The sequence below is a fragment of the Mustela putorius genome, unplaced genomic scaffold (assembly GCF_011764305.1).
Source record: "Mustela putorius furo isolate JIRA1106 unplaced genomic scaffold, ASM1176430v1.1 tig00003834_pilon_pilon_pilon, whole genome shotgun sequence".
Classification (NCBI taxonomy): domain Eukaryota; kingdom Metazoa; phylum Chordata; class Mammalia; order Carnivora; family Mustelidae; genus Mustela; species Mustela putorius.
This window is the reverse complement of record NW_025421987.1, coordinates 54,860,808-54,874,385: the sequence shown is the minus strand read 5'-3', so window position 1 is coordinate 54,874,385 and position 13,578 is coordinate 54,860,808. Positions and strand designations below refer to the sequence as shown.

The window sequence follows — 13,578 nt, the reverse complement described above, 5'->3', positions numbered from 1 at the left end:
ATGCACTGTACCTGGCACGAGAAGTCAGGGAGGAGTAAAACTCTGCCCCCACTACCAAGGAGTTCACAGTCTAGCAGGGCAGAAAAGCATCTAAACAACCAGATAATTAACCTATGTGGAAAAAAAAAATTCAAGTATATATGAAGTACAAAAATAGCCTAGGACTGACTGATCATCTGGGAAGAGTGGAAAAAAACTTCAAAAGGCAATGATGTTTGAAATGTGTTTTAAAGATGAAAAGTAAGTCAAATCAAGAGGAACAGGATAATCCTAGACTGAAGAAGTTATTTCTCAAGGGTTTTATAAGCAGTTCAATACTGATGGAGCACAAGCCAGATGTAAAGAGCTTTTCAAGGATTATGAAGGGTTCCACATTCTATGCTAAACTGGAATTTACCTTGTAAGCATCAAGAAGACCCTGTAAGGATTTTTAAAGGAGAAAAATTTATAGATAATTTTAATGTACTATTTTTCTATTAGAGTTCAAATAAGCATTTAGTATTCCAAAAATCTGAACATACAAATTATCTTTATGAAGCCAGAGGAAAAAATTCATTTAATTATGTAATTATGCCTTTTAAAACAGTATCTGCCTGGCATAATCATCTAATAAATTATAGTCAGCATTTGATAAATATCTGATGAAGGAACTGCGGTAACCAGACTGATATGAGTGGACGTGGTGCTTAATAATAAAGATCTTAAAATGAAGAATGGGAAAAAGGTCAAGTTTTTAAAGGTTCCTTTCAAGGCACAAGGGGACATAATCCCCTTCCTCAAAAGTAGACAACCTTGGGGCGCCTGGGTGGCTCAGTGGGTTAAGCTTCTGCCTTCAGCTCAGGTCATGATCTCAGGGTCCTGGGATTGAGCCCTGCATCAGGCTCTCTGCTCAGCAGAAAGCCTGCTTTCCCCTTCTCTCTTGCCCGCCTCTCTGCCTACTTATGATCGCTCTGTCAAATAAATAAATAAATAAAATCTTAAAAAAAAAAAAAGTAGACAACCTTTCTGTTAAAATGACTTTCTCCCTTCTACATAACCTGTCCACGACTTTTAGAAAGCCTCTATTCTTTTCTTTCCCAACACCCTTCTCTTTATTTGATAGTCATATGAGAATCCCAATCGTTACTGTAGTCCAGTCTTCTCGGACACAGTCCAAGACTAAGTTAATTATCTTTTCCAAAATTATAAACTCTAACTCCACTTCAAAATTTCAGGAATCCTCTCATGTTCAAATTCGAAAATGCTCATAACCATTTCAACATCAAACGTTACCAGATCATTTCTATAATACTCACTGCTACAATCCCAGAGCACACTTTCATCACTTTAAATCTACACTAATACGGCTCTATTCTCTCTATTCTATTCTCTATTCTAATCTAATTAAAGCAAGGAGCACAGAATTTGGTATTACTTAAGTTCAGATGTATTTAATATGTGTGCTCATTCTAGGGCCTTAATCATATGTTTTTGTTTGTTCCTTATTAAAGGGATGAATGATTTCTCACTGTCAACAAGGTCTGTCACCAGATGAGGGTTCGTATAAAATCAGTGCGGCAGACCCGGGGTAACAAATTCAACCAGCACTTTCTGATCTTATCTTCCTTCCCCAATTCCAGTGAAACTTGAAGCGACAGGGAGGAATGATGGATGGGCCAAACGGGTGGGGAATGCTGGGGCCCAGAGGTGGGGGCCTCACTTCCGATTGCCACGCTACACCAAGAAACCCAAAAGGCCTTCGAGATCTTCCACAACCCACAAGGAAAAGTGCATCAGACACCAATGCTTCTCGGGTTATCCCCAAGAGCAAAGACACAAAAATAAAGTGCTCTGAAAAACAGTCCCTCACTTGTTCAGGACTCACCTGTCAGAAGCGGCGTGGACGGCGCCATCTTGTCCCGGAAAGAGAAATCCACCCGCTTGGGTCAGAGTTCACGAGGGCCAAACCCGGCCCCACCACGTCTCTTCAAGCGTGGAAACCGCGCAGAGTTGTTTCCGGTATCACAAGCCTCGGGGCCAATTCACTTCCGGTTGGAGAGAGTAGCGGAAAGGAGCCCGAAAGCGCACGCGCAGCTCCGGGGCAACACTTTTAAGAGCGTCGGGTGGCTAGGCTTCGTATTCCCTTTTCTGTTTCAGCAGGCGGAGCCCGCGCTTCCGCGGGGCGGAGCCCCTTCAGTGCTGACGTTGGCAGCCGAACCCGAAGTAGTTCGAGGTTACGGACGGCACTGCCCGGTTGTTGCGTTGCATTTCCTTCCTCTTTCACTCCACGCTCCCGGCGGCGGTCAGAGCGGCGGCGCAAGAATATTCCGGCGGCCCGCTGTCGTCTCGCGCGCCCGCCTTCGGCCGGCCAGTCCGGCGTCGTCAGTCAGTCGGCGGCCCGCGCCCCGCTAGCGCTCGGCACTCGTGCTCTCTTAGCCCAGGCCCAGCGGCCGGAGCTAGTGCCCCGCCTGAGAGCCTCCTAGCTCCGGCGGCGCAGGCACCGGGAGCAGAGCGTCGCGGCGGCCCAAGGGGAGGCGAGCGTGCGCGTCCAGGGGGTGCCGGGGGCAGGTGGTGGGGCCGCGAAGATGGTCGCCAAGCAGCGAATCCGTATGGCCAACGAGAAGCACAGCAAGAACATCACCCAGCGCGGCAACGTAGCCAAGACCTCGGTAAGGAACGGGCAGGCGCCCCTCGGTCCGCCAGCCCAGGCTCAGGCCCGGGTCGTAGGGCCGCGTCGAGTTCTCCCCGAGACCCGAGGCTAGGGGACCGGGGCCGCGAGCTGGCGGGGGCAGGCTGGAGCGCGGTGGGGGAGGTTCGGGAAAGTGGGTGCCGGAGCTTGGTGGTTCGGGAACGCAGGGGAAACCTGTGAATTGAGAGGACCCGGCCACCTGGACCGAGGTGTAGGCTGCAGGAGCCCGGGGTCGGAGCGGGGTTTTGCATTTGAAAAGGGAATCTTCATTTTTACAGAGAAATGCTCCCGAAGAGAAGGCGTCTGTAGGACCCTGGTTATTGGCTCTCTTCATTTTTGTTGTTTGTGGTTCTGGTAAGTGTTTGGGGGCTACCATTGGGTAGGGCTTTGGATGTACGGTTTGGGATGACGTGGTGACCCATAAGTAGTGACTCCTACCAGCGTAGTTCTCAATTTACCTGCCGGGAGCCCCACATAAGTCTCCCTTCATCTGAACCGAATTACTTGCCCCACATATGCACAGAGGGTGGTGCTCCAGAAACTTCTCACAGGTTGATTTGTGCTCACAGGAGATCAGAAAAAGAGGTCAGGTCCTTAGTTAGTAATGATCAAGTTGGAAGAAATTTAGACCAAAACAAAAAAGCCTCACGGAATGAGAATTCAGAATGTTCGCAGCCTCATTATCGATACATTTGCAAAAAAGCTTAGGAACATGATGTATGTTATGGACGTTGAACTTAGTTTAATGTGTCCCAGAGTCTAATGTCCTAATGTCAGAATTGGGTATCTTTTATAAAGTAAAGAAAGCTCTTGAAAAGAATTGATTCTGTATAAAGAAAACGGATCTGACTGGCAACTTAATATATGAAATAAATGTTTTTAGATTAAAGAAACGTTTGACATATGGTAGGAAAAATAAATTATCAGGTTAACCTGCTGTTAAAGTAATAGATTCTTGTCTCTACAAATTACAGAATATCTTTTCCTCTCTTCATTTATCTTCATTTATTAATATGCAAATTGTTGCATATTAAGTTGTTGATATTGAAGTACACATTTTTGTTTTTTACATTCTGATATTCTAAAGTTACTGAGGTTTCTCTTAAACATTTCGCTTTGCCTCCTTCCTAAACTTACTAGTTAGAAGCTTTCTTGATAAATGGCTAAGAGCCAAGCAATTTACATAACCTAAGGATTATCAAATTTCAGCTTTGTGAGAATGAGGAAACATGATTATATTACAGGCCAGGCCTTAGAAGGACACTTAATATTTTGGGGATAAATCAGAATAATTCTATGCTAGAAAACCTGTTTGCTTTGGTGCTTGAAGTTCTTTCTGAAATGATTGCGTATTGCAAAATCTCTTGGACATTAAGACATAAAATTCAGAGAGGCTGAAATTTAAAAATATAATTTGACATTCAGTTGTTTAGAATAGGCTTGTCTTTATTTCTTTTATTTCAGTGAAGTTGCATAGCATTTACAAGTAATTGAAAAGGTGCTCTTGGGTTCTTGTGAACTACCTTAATAAGTATTTATCGTGCCAGACCTATTTTATTCAAAGCATGCTTACTAAAACATTTGCTCTTTCTCTTTACAGCAATTTTCCAGATTATTCAAAGTATCAGGATGGGCATGTGAAGTGACTCACCTTAAGATGTTTCCATTCTCCTGTGAATTTTAACTTGAACTCATTCCTGATGTTTGATACCCTGGTTAAAAACAATTCAGTAAAGCATCCTGCCTCAGAATGACTTTTCATATCATCCTTCATTTGTCATTCCAAGGTTTCTTCACAGGTCATTCCAAGTTTTCTAGTCCATACCACAGTGCCTTGCAAAAGCACCACATGAATAAAGCAATAAAATTTGATTGTTAAGCTACAGTAGTGGACCCTACTTATTCAGTCAGTAAAGAGTAAATTTTTTTAATGTGGTTATTAAAACAGTATCCAATTTAGATAATTAGATTAAATTTATGTAGATAGGGTCTAGATTTTGTTAACCCTAATGTGTAAATGCAATTAGCTTAATTTAAAATTTGGAGTTACAATTTTTATATAGCTAGGCACTTTATTACTGTATCTTGAATTGAAAGCACACTCCCGTATAGGGTCATGTAACAGTCCTCTAATAAAGTGCTTATAATGGAACAACTACACAGTTAGCCTAGTTTCCCATAACCTTTAGCACCTAAATTTTTTAAAAGCTTCTAAATGCTTAATATAAAAGGAGATGCTTATAGCTACAACATCTATTTTAACAATATTATTTCTGTTACACTACCTTGGATTTTGCATGAGTAATTATACTAACCTGAAATGCCATAAGAAAACAACTTGATTGAGCATTTTGTAACTTAATTAGTCAATTTATTTTCACCAAAAGCTACCGTGGTGGAGTAAAGTCGGGAAAGTATGTCACCATTAAATTCACCAAAATTATTTTAATATATCAAAAGGGTCTACTATGCTAGACAACATTTTAGGGAAAAATACTACTAAAACTGGGTGTCTCATCGGGACATACTGATGAGTCCAATGTGCCATAAAACATCTTAGCACATGAATAGCACTTTTAATACCAAAAAAGGCACATCAACTAAAAACTTAGTTTGGAAATAATTTTCTAGATCTATGATTAAAATTTTGTTAGGGTACTAGATACATCAGACTAAAGTGCCATCTGGAATTAAATGGATTTACTGATAAGGATCAGTGTTTAGTCTTCCCTTTGTTTTGTAATTCTATAGGTTATGATCAAAGTTTCTTTTTACTAATGGTAAGGGTGAGAAGGCAGGTTTTGGGTTTTCTGGTACCAGAAAATTTAAAGTTTAGGCTAATTTAAATATGTAGTCATAACTTGATTTAAAAAAAAAAAGGCATGTATCAGTGAATTGGAAAGAAAGCTGCTCATCTGCTTTGTTATTGTCTCAGGATATCTCTTTTAAAATAAACTCTTAAGAGGAACAGAAGGGAAATCTACCTAGTCATGCACAGTATGAACCTCAGAGAGAGCTTCTGATACCCCTAAATACAGGGGGAGAATGAGGGAGAGGAGCAGGTAAGAATGTTTAGGAACTTTACTCAAGAACAGGGAAGGAGTCAGCTGACCTTGGATCGGCAGGGTTTTTTTCTGCATTATTAACCTGCCTTTCTCACCCAGGAAATCAACCCTAGACTTGTTACCCTCTTTGAAGCAAGTGTCTTGGTTGACTAATTCTATTTTATTATAACTTTAAAAATTAAAGTTTTTGTTCTAAATTTATAGCAGGTGCCTTATTCTTTGCTTTGAGTGAAACCATTCCATATCCCCTAGTTTACTATAGATAATTGGCTTTAAGATGTTAGGGTGGTTTTTTTTTTTTTTTTAAATTGTACGTGTCTTTATTAATTTGTTAAATTTGCTATAGCTAGCAATCATTTTACATATGTAAAGTTGCATTCCCTTTGTATTTCATGTGTAATTTCCTAATTGAGTACATTTTATATTAAGGATGGATTATGCATGTTTGGGTCAATGAAAGCTATGTCTTATTTGATTTGTCCTTTAAAAATAAAGTTCCCTGAATATTTGATGCCTTCTAAAAGGAAATGATTTTACAGATTTCTTATTGGAGTGTACTTTTTATGGTTATGGTTAGTAGAAAATGATTTTAAAGAATGCCTACTATTATGTTGTATTTGAGTTAAGTAAGTACCCAGAGACACAGATTAAAAGTTTATAACTGGGAATAAGTAGCAAGAAATACATTAAAAGCACAGTGAATTAAATACTTCCTTTCCTAGGGTTTATCCTCATCTCATTAGCTAAGTCTCATTCGAGGAAAAATCATAGTTCCTTCGGTCTCCCTTTCCCAGTTGAATTTTATGTCACGCAGTGTTGAACACAGTGTGATAATATTGGGGGATTGTCTACATTATCCAATTACTCTTTGTCATTTACCTTTAACATTTCTAGGAGTTGTCAGTGATTTCATTGTATCCATTGGGTTGTATATAATGTTACTCAAAATAATTGAGTGGGCTTCCAAAATAAGGAAAGCTTTTCATTGTAACAGGATGTATTGTAATGGGCTTTGACTTAACATCAAAAAAGTGTGTATCTGAATTCAACAGCTGGGCCATTGCTCTTCTCACTGAGATTACTGGGGTTTTGCTGGCACAGAGGAATATCATGGAGATCTGGATTGTGTTCTTGGGAGGTTCATCATCAACAAAATTTTATTGCTCTTAGAGTATCTAAAACTTTAGAGCCTCAGATTTTCCACTTAGAAATTGTTTTGACGTTTGATTTGTCTTTACATACCTTTTTAGTTTTTTAACATACTGTTTGAGGTGCAAACCAGAACTTGAAGAAGCAGGAGTTGGGTTCAACAGCAAATTCTCTGTCCCTTCCCTTAGAGAATCATTTCCTGTCAAAACTTCATCCCACTCTAGCTACTTGTTCTGTGTTAGCTTCAGGTTGGATTAGAACAGAAATTTCCTAATTTGAAAAGACCAATAATGAGCAGTAAAGGCTCGAAGCCAAGCTGAAGGGGAATGTTCAGCCGTCTGGACTCAGTTAATTCAAAGTAAAATCATCTGTAGTACAGAATCCTAAAGATAGAAAGGACATGGGTAGTTTAGTCCAACTGCCCCAGTTTACAGGGGGAAAAAATTCATTTATTCTGTAAATAATTGAGCTATGTGCCAGATACAGAGTTAGAGCTGTGAATACAGAGTCCCAGCACACAAGTATCTTTCAGTCCTGTAGTAGGGGGGAAAAGACCGTAAAATGAAGACTATATTTGTGGTTAGTGTTTCAAAAGAAAAGTAAAATCAGATAAATGGTATAAATGGTGTCCACTCTCTCAGAGCTCGTTGAGGTAGAGCAGAAACTAGAATCAAGATTTCCGGACTCAGCTGTATCCCAGAGAAACCATAGGAATGACTGCAGAACGTCCACACACAACACTTCTGTTTTCATGAGCTCTTTACTTCTGCTTTTAGGAAAACCAGTAATTTAAAAAAATTTTTGCATGTTGCAAACTTAAAAAAAAAAACAACTTGTCCTTTTATAGATGCAATGTCTTTTGAAAATGAATTTAAGTGACAAATTTGATATTTCCTGTACAGCACAAAAAATAGGTCAAATCAGTAATGTTATTCACTGTAACATATCCAAGAGTACATTTTTAAAGGGTATTTGGTTATATAATCTTACTGTATTTTGTTTTAAAAGTTTTCATCTGTGATGTTGAAAAATCAGTCTGGTAGCCCACCCCCCAAAAAAAAGAAAGAAGGAAAATGGAGTCATATATCCTACATAGATTCTTCTTATTACAAAATTTTAGTGAATAAATCATGTGTGACTTTTTTTCACAGTGTGAACTTCTACTTTGGGATGCAGATAGAACAAATTTGCAAATTTAAATAAAACTATGATTTCAATGTCATTAAAAGCACTAGTAACAGGTTTTTCTTTTTTCATCGTTATGAGGAAGTCTGAACCAGGGAAATGAAAATAACTGATTTTAGACCGAGAAGGAACTTTGGAAATTATCTTGAATAGCCCTTTTATTTTACACTTGGGGAAATTATGGCCTAGAGAAGTGATCTTTCCCATTACCAATGAACCATTGACAGAACAAGGATTAGATAAATAGTCTTGTGGTGACCTAATTGGCTCTTTTAATCCGTTGAGTGCTAAAGAATTCTGATTCTTCTAGAATGTCTTTTTTTTTTTTTTTTTAAGATAACATGTTAAAATCTCATGAAACCCTTAAGAGTTCTGTGAAGGTAAAATCTGAATACCTACTAAATTTCAGTGGCTTCCTGCTGCCATTGGAATGAAATGTCTCTTTAGCTCTGATTTTTTCAGGAAACTTCACAGCATGGCCCAACCTACCTTTTCAGCTTTGTCTCCACTGCTTCTCTCCTTAGTCAAGTTAGCCCCAAAAGTTCACTTTTCAAATACCTGTGCTCTAAGTGTTGTTGCTTATTTTCCCTACATTACAATACTACTTTCCCTTCAATATCTAGCTTAAGTATCACCTCTGTGAAGTTTTCCTATGTCATGGGAATTAGAAACGCTCTCTTTGGGATTGATGACTCTGGACTAGTTAGCATTTATTATGTTGCCATGTTTATTAGCGTTCTCAGTTTCCCAGCTAGAACATGAAATCCTTAAGAACGAATGCCACATTTTTTGTAATTTTTTCATCTACTTCCACCACCCTTGAGGCTAGTATGAAACTTTTTTTTTTAAGATTTTATTTATGTATTAGCACAAGCAAGGAGGAGCAGGAGAGGGAGAAGCAGTCTCCCCACTGAGCAGGGAGCCTAATAAGGGGGCTCAATCCCAGGACGTTGAGATCATGACCTGAGCTGAAGGCAGCGCGTAACCAACTGAGCCACCCAGGGGCCCTTAGGCTAGCATGGAACTTTACACACATGAGGGGAGCTCAACATTTTAGATGAGTGATAAAGAGAGCACCAAATGCCCTATCATATTAGAATAATCTTTAAGAACATGTAAAATAATCCACCCCGATACAAAAGCCATCCAAACTACTTCCAATCTTGGCATCCTCTGCTTGATGGCTGGGCTCAGCACCATAATCCAAGTTTACCCTTCAAATGAACTCTCTTAGGATAGGCTTGATGTTTGGAAATATATCAACAGTTGTATTTGTCCTTCAGGCATATTTGAGAACCGTTCATTATAAGTGTCATTGAGAAAACTATAATATGTGCTTTATAAAGAAAGCTGACACCTCACCACACCAGTCTGCCCAGTTATAAGGAAAGAGTGTGACAACACTGTTCAGAGCAGGTGCCTGTGGGCTGTTAGCCGCCCTCTGTCCCAGGCCCCATCCTATAGCACAGAAAGGGACAAGGATGTCACAGTGGGCACCTTTCTCCAAACCAGCCCACAAACCCAGATGGCTCTGTTCTTCCCAAACCAGATCCAGTCCCTGAAAGGGACAGCTTATTCTCTTCACAAAGAAATTCCCTACAGCAAGGCCACACCACACCACACTGGTGAGCTTTTATCATGTCATGTGGTTACCAAACTAGATCTCCGACATTGGACAAAGGAAACTCTCAGGGCCCACCTGGGAAAACGTCATCCATGCAGCCATGTGGAAAATCACTTAATTCCTACACCCGGGAGCACCGTGGGACTAGGATGAACCACCAAGATTCATGAGTTTGTGTTCTGTCTGACACTTGAGCCACCAATTAATGAACAACTGTAGATGCCAAGGTTCAAATGCGTCTGGGATTGAGATAGAGCTAACAAAGCCCAAATCATAAAGATAAACACTGGCAATATCCAAGCATATTTCCACCTAGTTCCACCCTTGGTTACAGGTGCACAACTTCCTGTTAACCACAGATGGATTACATGAAGAAGGAAGGTCTAACATTCATTTCTGCTTGATTGAGAACAGCATCAGAATGCTTTTCAAGGGCCACCTGGCTGGCTCAGTCAGTAGAGCATGCCACTTATTCACAGGGTTGTGGGTTCGAGCCACACTTGGGTGTAGACATTACTTAAAAATAAAACCTTGAGAGACGCTTGGGTGGCTCAGTCGGTTAAGTGTCTGCCTTTGGTCAGGTCATGATCCCAGTGTCTCGGGATCGAGTCCTGCATGGGGCTCCTTGCAAAGTGGGGAGACTGCTTCTCCCTCTCTCTCTGCCTGCCACTCGCCCTGCTTGTGCACTTTCTCTCTGTCAAACAAACAAAATAAAATCTTTAAAAAAAAAAGAATGCTTTCCAAAGCCGATCCCTTTCTTTTCTTTTTTTCTAGATTTTATTTATTTGACAGAGAGAGATCACAAGTAGGCAGAGAAGCAGGCAGAGAGAGAGAGAGGAGGAAGCAGGCTCCCTGCTGAGCAGAGAGCCCCATGCGGGACTCGATCCCAGAACCCTGCGATCATGACCCGAGCTGAAGGCAGAGGCGTTAACCCACTGAGCCACCCAGGCGCCCCAAGATCCCTTTCTTTTCTAAACATTATGTTAAAGCCCATCTGTACTGACAAGTACCCGCAGGGAAAGTGGACCAATGGAGTTTAATAACCAGCCTATGTCAATGGTCTTATCTATTATTCAGAGTGGGGCCAACAGACCCACAGTAACCTGGAAGTCTGTTAGGAATATAGAATCTTGGGCCTCACCCAAAGCCCACTGTACCAGAATTTTCATTTTCACAGGACCCTTAGGTAACTCATATACAAATTAAACTTTGAGAAGTGCTGAAGAAGTCTCAGAGTTCTGGTTCTGAAATGGATACCTAACTTCCTTGGGTGTTGTTCTCTTTGGCTACAGAAAAGAAAGCACTTACCCTCCTATTTGATACAACTGTTGTGAAAACTTGATGGTAAAAGCACTTTGAAAAGCTAAAATGATCTACATAATAAGATCCACTAATTTTACAAACTGCAAAAACAAGATATCTCCCATAGGCTGAGGGGCCTTCCTTGTTGAAAACAGAAAGTATCATTAGCCTCTGTATTGGACTTGATAGAAGTCACCTACTTCTTACGGTCACTTGCTATTCATATATCTTGAACTAAATCTCCCTTTCCCAATCTTCTGCCTTCTGAATGGCTTTTCAAAACTTACGGGACTGTGAATCCTATCCAGCTAATCAGGATTGGAATAAGAAGACATATTACATTTGGAAAGCTGAAGAGAAACCGGGGGATACATGGGTCTCAAATGAGACTGAGCCACCAGGCATCCCACCTTCGCTCATTTTAAAAATAAACATTGGTGATGGGCATTAAGGAGGACACATAATGTGACGAACACTGGGTGTTATACACAACTGATGAATTACTGAACACTATGTCTGAAACCAATGACGTATTTTTTAATTAACATATAATGTATTATTTGCCTGAGGGGTACAGGTCTGTGAATCATCAGTCTGACACATCCCACAGCACTCACCATAGCACATACTCTCCCCAGTGTCCATAATCCAACCATCCTCTCCCCTCCGCCCCCCCTCCCCACCTCCACCACCACCGCAATCCTCAGTTTGTTTCCTGAGATTAAGAGTCTCTTATGGTGGGACACCTGGGTGGCTCAGTGGGTTAAGCCTCTGCCTTTGGCTCAGGTCATGATCTCGGGGTCCTGAGATGGAGCCCCGCATGGGGCTCTCTGCTCAGCAGGGAGCCTATATCCCCCTCTCCCTCTGCCTGCCTCTCTGCCTACTTGTGATTTCTTTTTCTCTGTCAAGTGAATAAATAAAAATCTTAATTAAAAAAAAAAAAAGAGGCTCTTATGGTTTGTCTCCTTCCCCGGTCCCATCTTGTTTCATTTTTCCCTCCCTACCCTCCATGACCCCCTGCCCTGCCTCTAAAATTCTTCATATCCGAGAGATCATATGATAATTGTCTTTCTCTGATTGACTTATTTCGCTCAGCATAATACCCTCTAGTTCCAACCACATAGCTGCAAATAGCAAGATTTCGGGTTTTTTAATGGCTGCGTAGCATTCCATTGTATATATATAATATATACCATATCTTCTTTATCCATTCATCTGTTGGTGGACATCTAGGTTCTTTCCATAGTTTGACTATTGTAGACATTACTGCTATAAACATTCGGGTGCATGTGCCCCCTTGGATCACTACTAATGATGTATTATATGTTGGCTAATTGAATTTAAACAACAACAAAAACTTAGATTTACAGAGAAGTTGCAAAGATAGTACAGAAAGTTCCTTTGTACACTTCACTCAGCTTCCCCTAATGTAAATATCTTATGTAACCATGGTACACTTGTCGAAATTAAGACATTAACACTGGAGCGATACTATTAACTAGATTAGGACTCTGTTTGGATTTTACCAGTTTTTCTACTAATGTCCTTTCTCTATTTTAGAATCTAGTCCAAGCTACCACACTGCAATTTAGCCCTCATTCCTTTTTTTTTTTTTTAATGAGTAAACTGCACCTAATATAGAATGTTATGCTTTGGAGTTTTAAATATTATAATTGTAAAAAATTTCCAATATACACAAAATAACATGAGATGTCTACATGTCATCATCAATATGCCACAGTTGTTAAAATTTTGCCATATTTGCTTTAAATCTCTTTTTCAAGTATAAATAAAATGTTAAAGATACAACAAATATACCCTTTGCCTTATGAAGTCACTGTAGGCCATGCTTATGCATTTTTGTACCCTTACTACACATATATAAATTCATAAACAATACATATTCTTGTGAACTTTTAAGATTTACATAGGTAGTGTCAAACTGTACATTTTATATGCAATTTTACTTTTTACTCAGCATAATTTTGAGGTTTCTCCAGTGGATCTGATTCATTCATTTTAATTGCCACATAGAGTTTACCTATTATGAATAAGCCACACTTACGTGTCCAGACTCCTGAGAGATGTTTTTATGTGTTCACTGTTACACTCTGGGCTGCAATGAATGTGGATAATTATACTTTATTTCCTCTTTTTAAATTTTTTTAAAAAATATTTTATTTATTTATTTGACAGACAGAGATCACAAGGAGGCAGAGAGGCAGACAGAGAGAGGAGGAAGCAGGCTCCCTGCTGAGCAGAGAGCCCAGCCAGAGGCTTGATCCTAGGACCCTGAGATCTTGACCTGAGCTGAAAGCAAAGGCTTAAACCCACTGAGCCACCCAGGTGCCCTTGAGCAACTTTTCAAGTGTGTCTCTAGACTCATTTGCATTTATTATTATTTTTTCTTTGTTCCTTAGTGACCTTGGGAAATCTTTTCAATTCTATTTCTTCATTTACAAAGGAATTAAATGAGCAAATGTAGATAATATACATAGAAAAGAGACTGGCATAACAGGGTGTCCCAAATTCACCTGAGATACTTCCTTCCCTAGACTTGGAACTGTCATCTATGGTTCTTTTTA

At 40.0% G+C, this 13,578-nt stretch overlaps 2 protein-coding genes across 6 annotated transcripts in view; one reads left to right on the top strand and one right to left on the bottom strand.

Moving 5' to 3' along the window:
• The window catches only part of EIF2A (eukaryotic translation initiation factor 2A), a 35,929-nt gene extending 33,915 nt beyond the window's left edge, over positions 1–2,014 (bottom strand). For 3 of the 5 annotated variants that reach the window (XM_004755538.3, XM_045088513.1, XM_013057711.2), the window contains exon 1: positions 1,865–2,014. In XM_004755538.3, the coding sequence (XP_004755595.1) occupies positions 1,865–1,892 (28 nt within the window). In that variant the 5' untranslated portion in view covers positions 1,893–2,014. The remainder of the gene's footprint in view (positions 1–1,864) is intronic. The other 2 variants (XM_013057712.2, XM_013057714.2) reach the window with 1 other exon arrangement.
• A 96-nt stretch (positions 2,015–2,110) lies between these two features.
• Positions 2,111–4,553, top strand: SERP1 (stress associated endoplasmic reticulum protein 1). Its single transcript, XM_004755542.3, has 3 exons — positions 2,111–2,648; positions 2,947–3,022; positions 4,269–4,553. The coding sequence occupies exons 1-3, from the start codon at positions 2,565–2,567 to the stop codon at positions 4,307–4,309; spliced, it is 201 nt and encodes a 66-aa protein (XP_004755599.1). The 5' UTR covers positions 2,111–2,564; the 3' UTR covers positions 4,310–4,553.
• Positions 4,554–13,578: the final 9,025 nt, after the last annotated feature.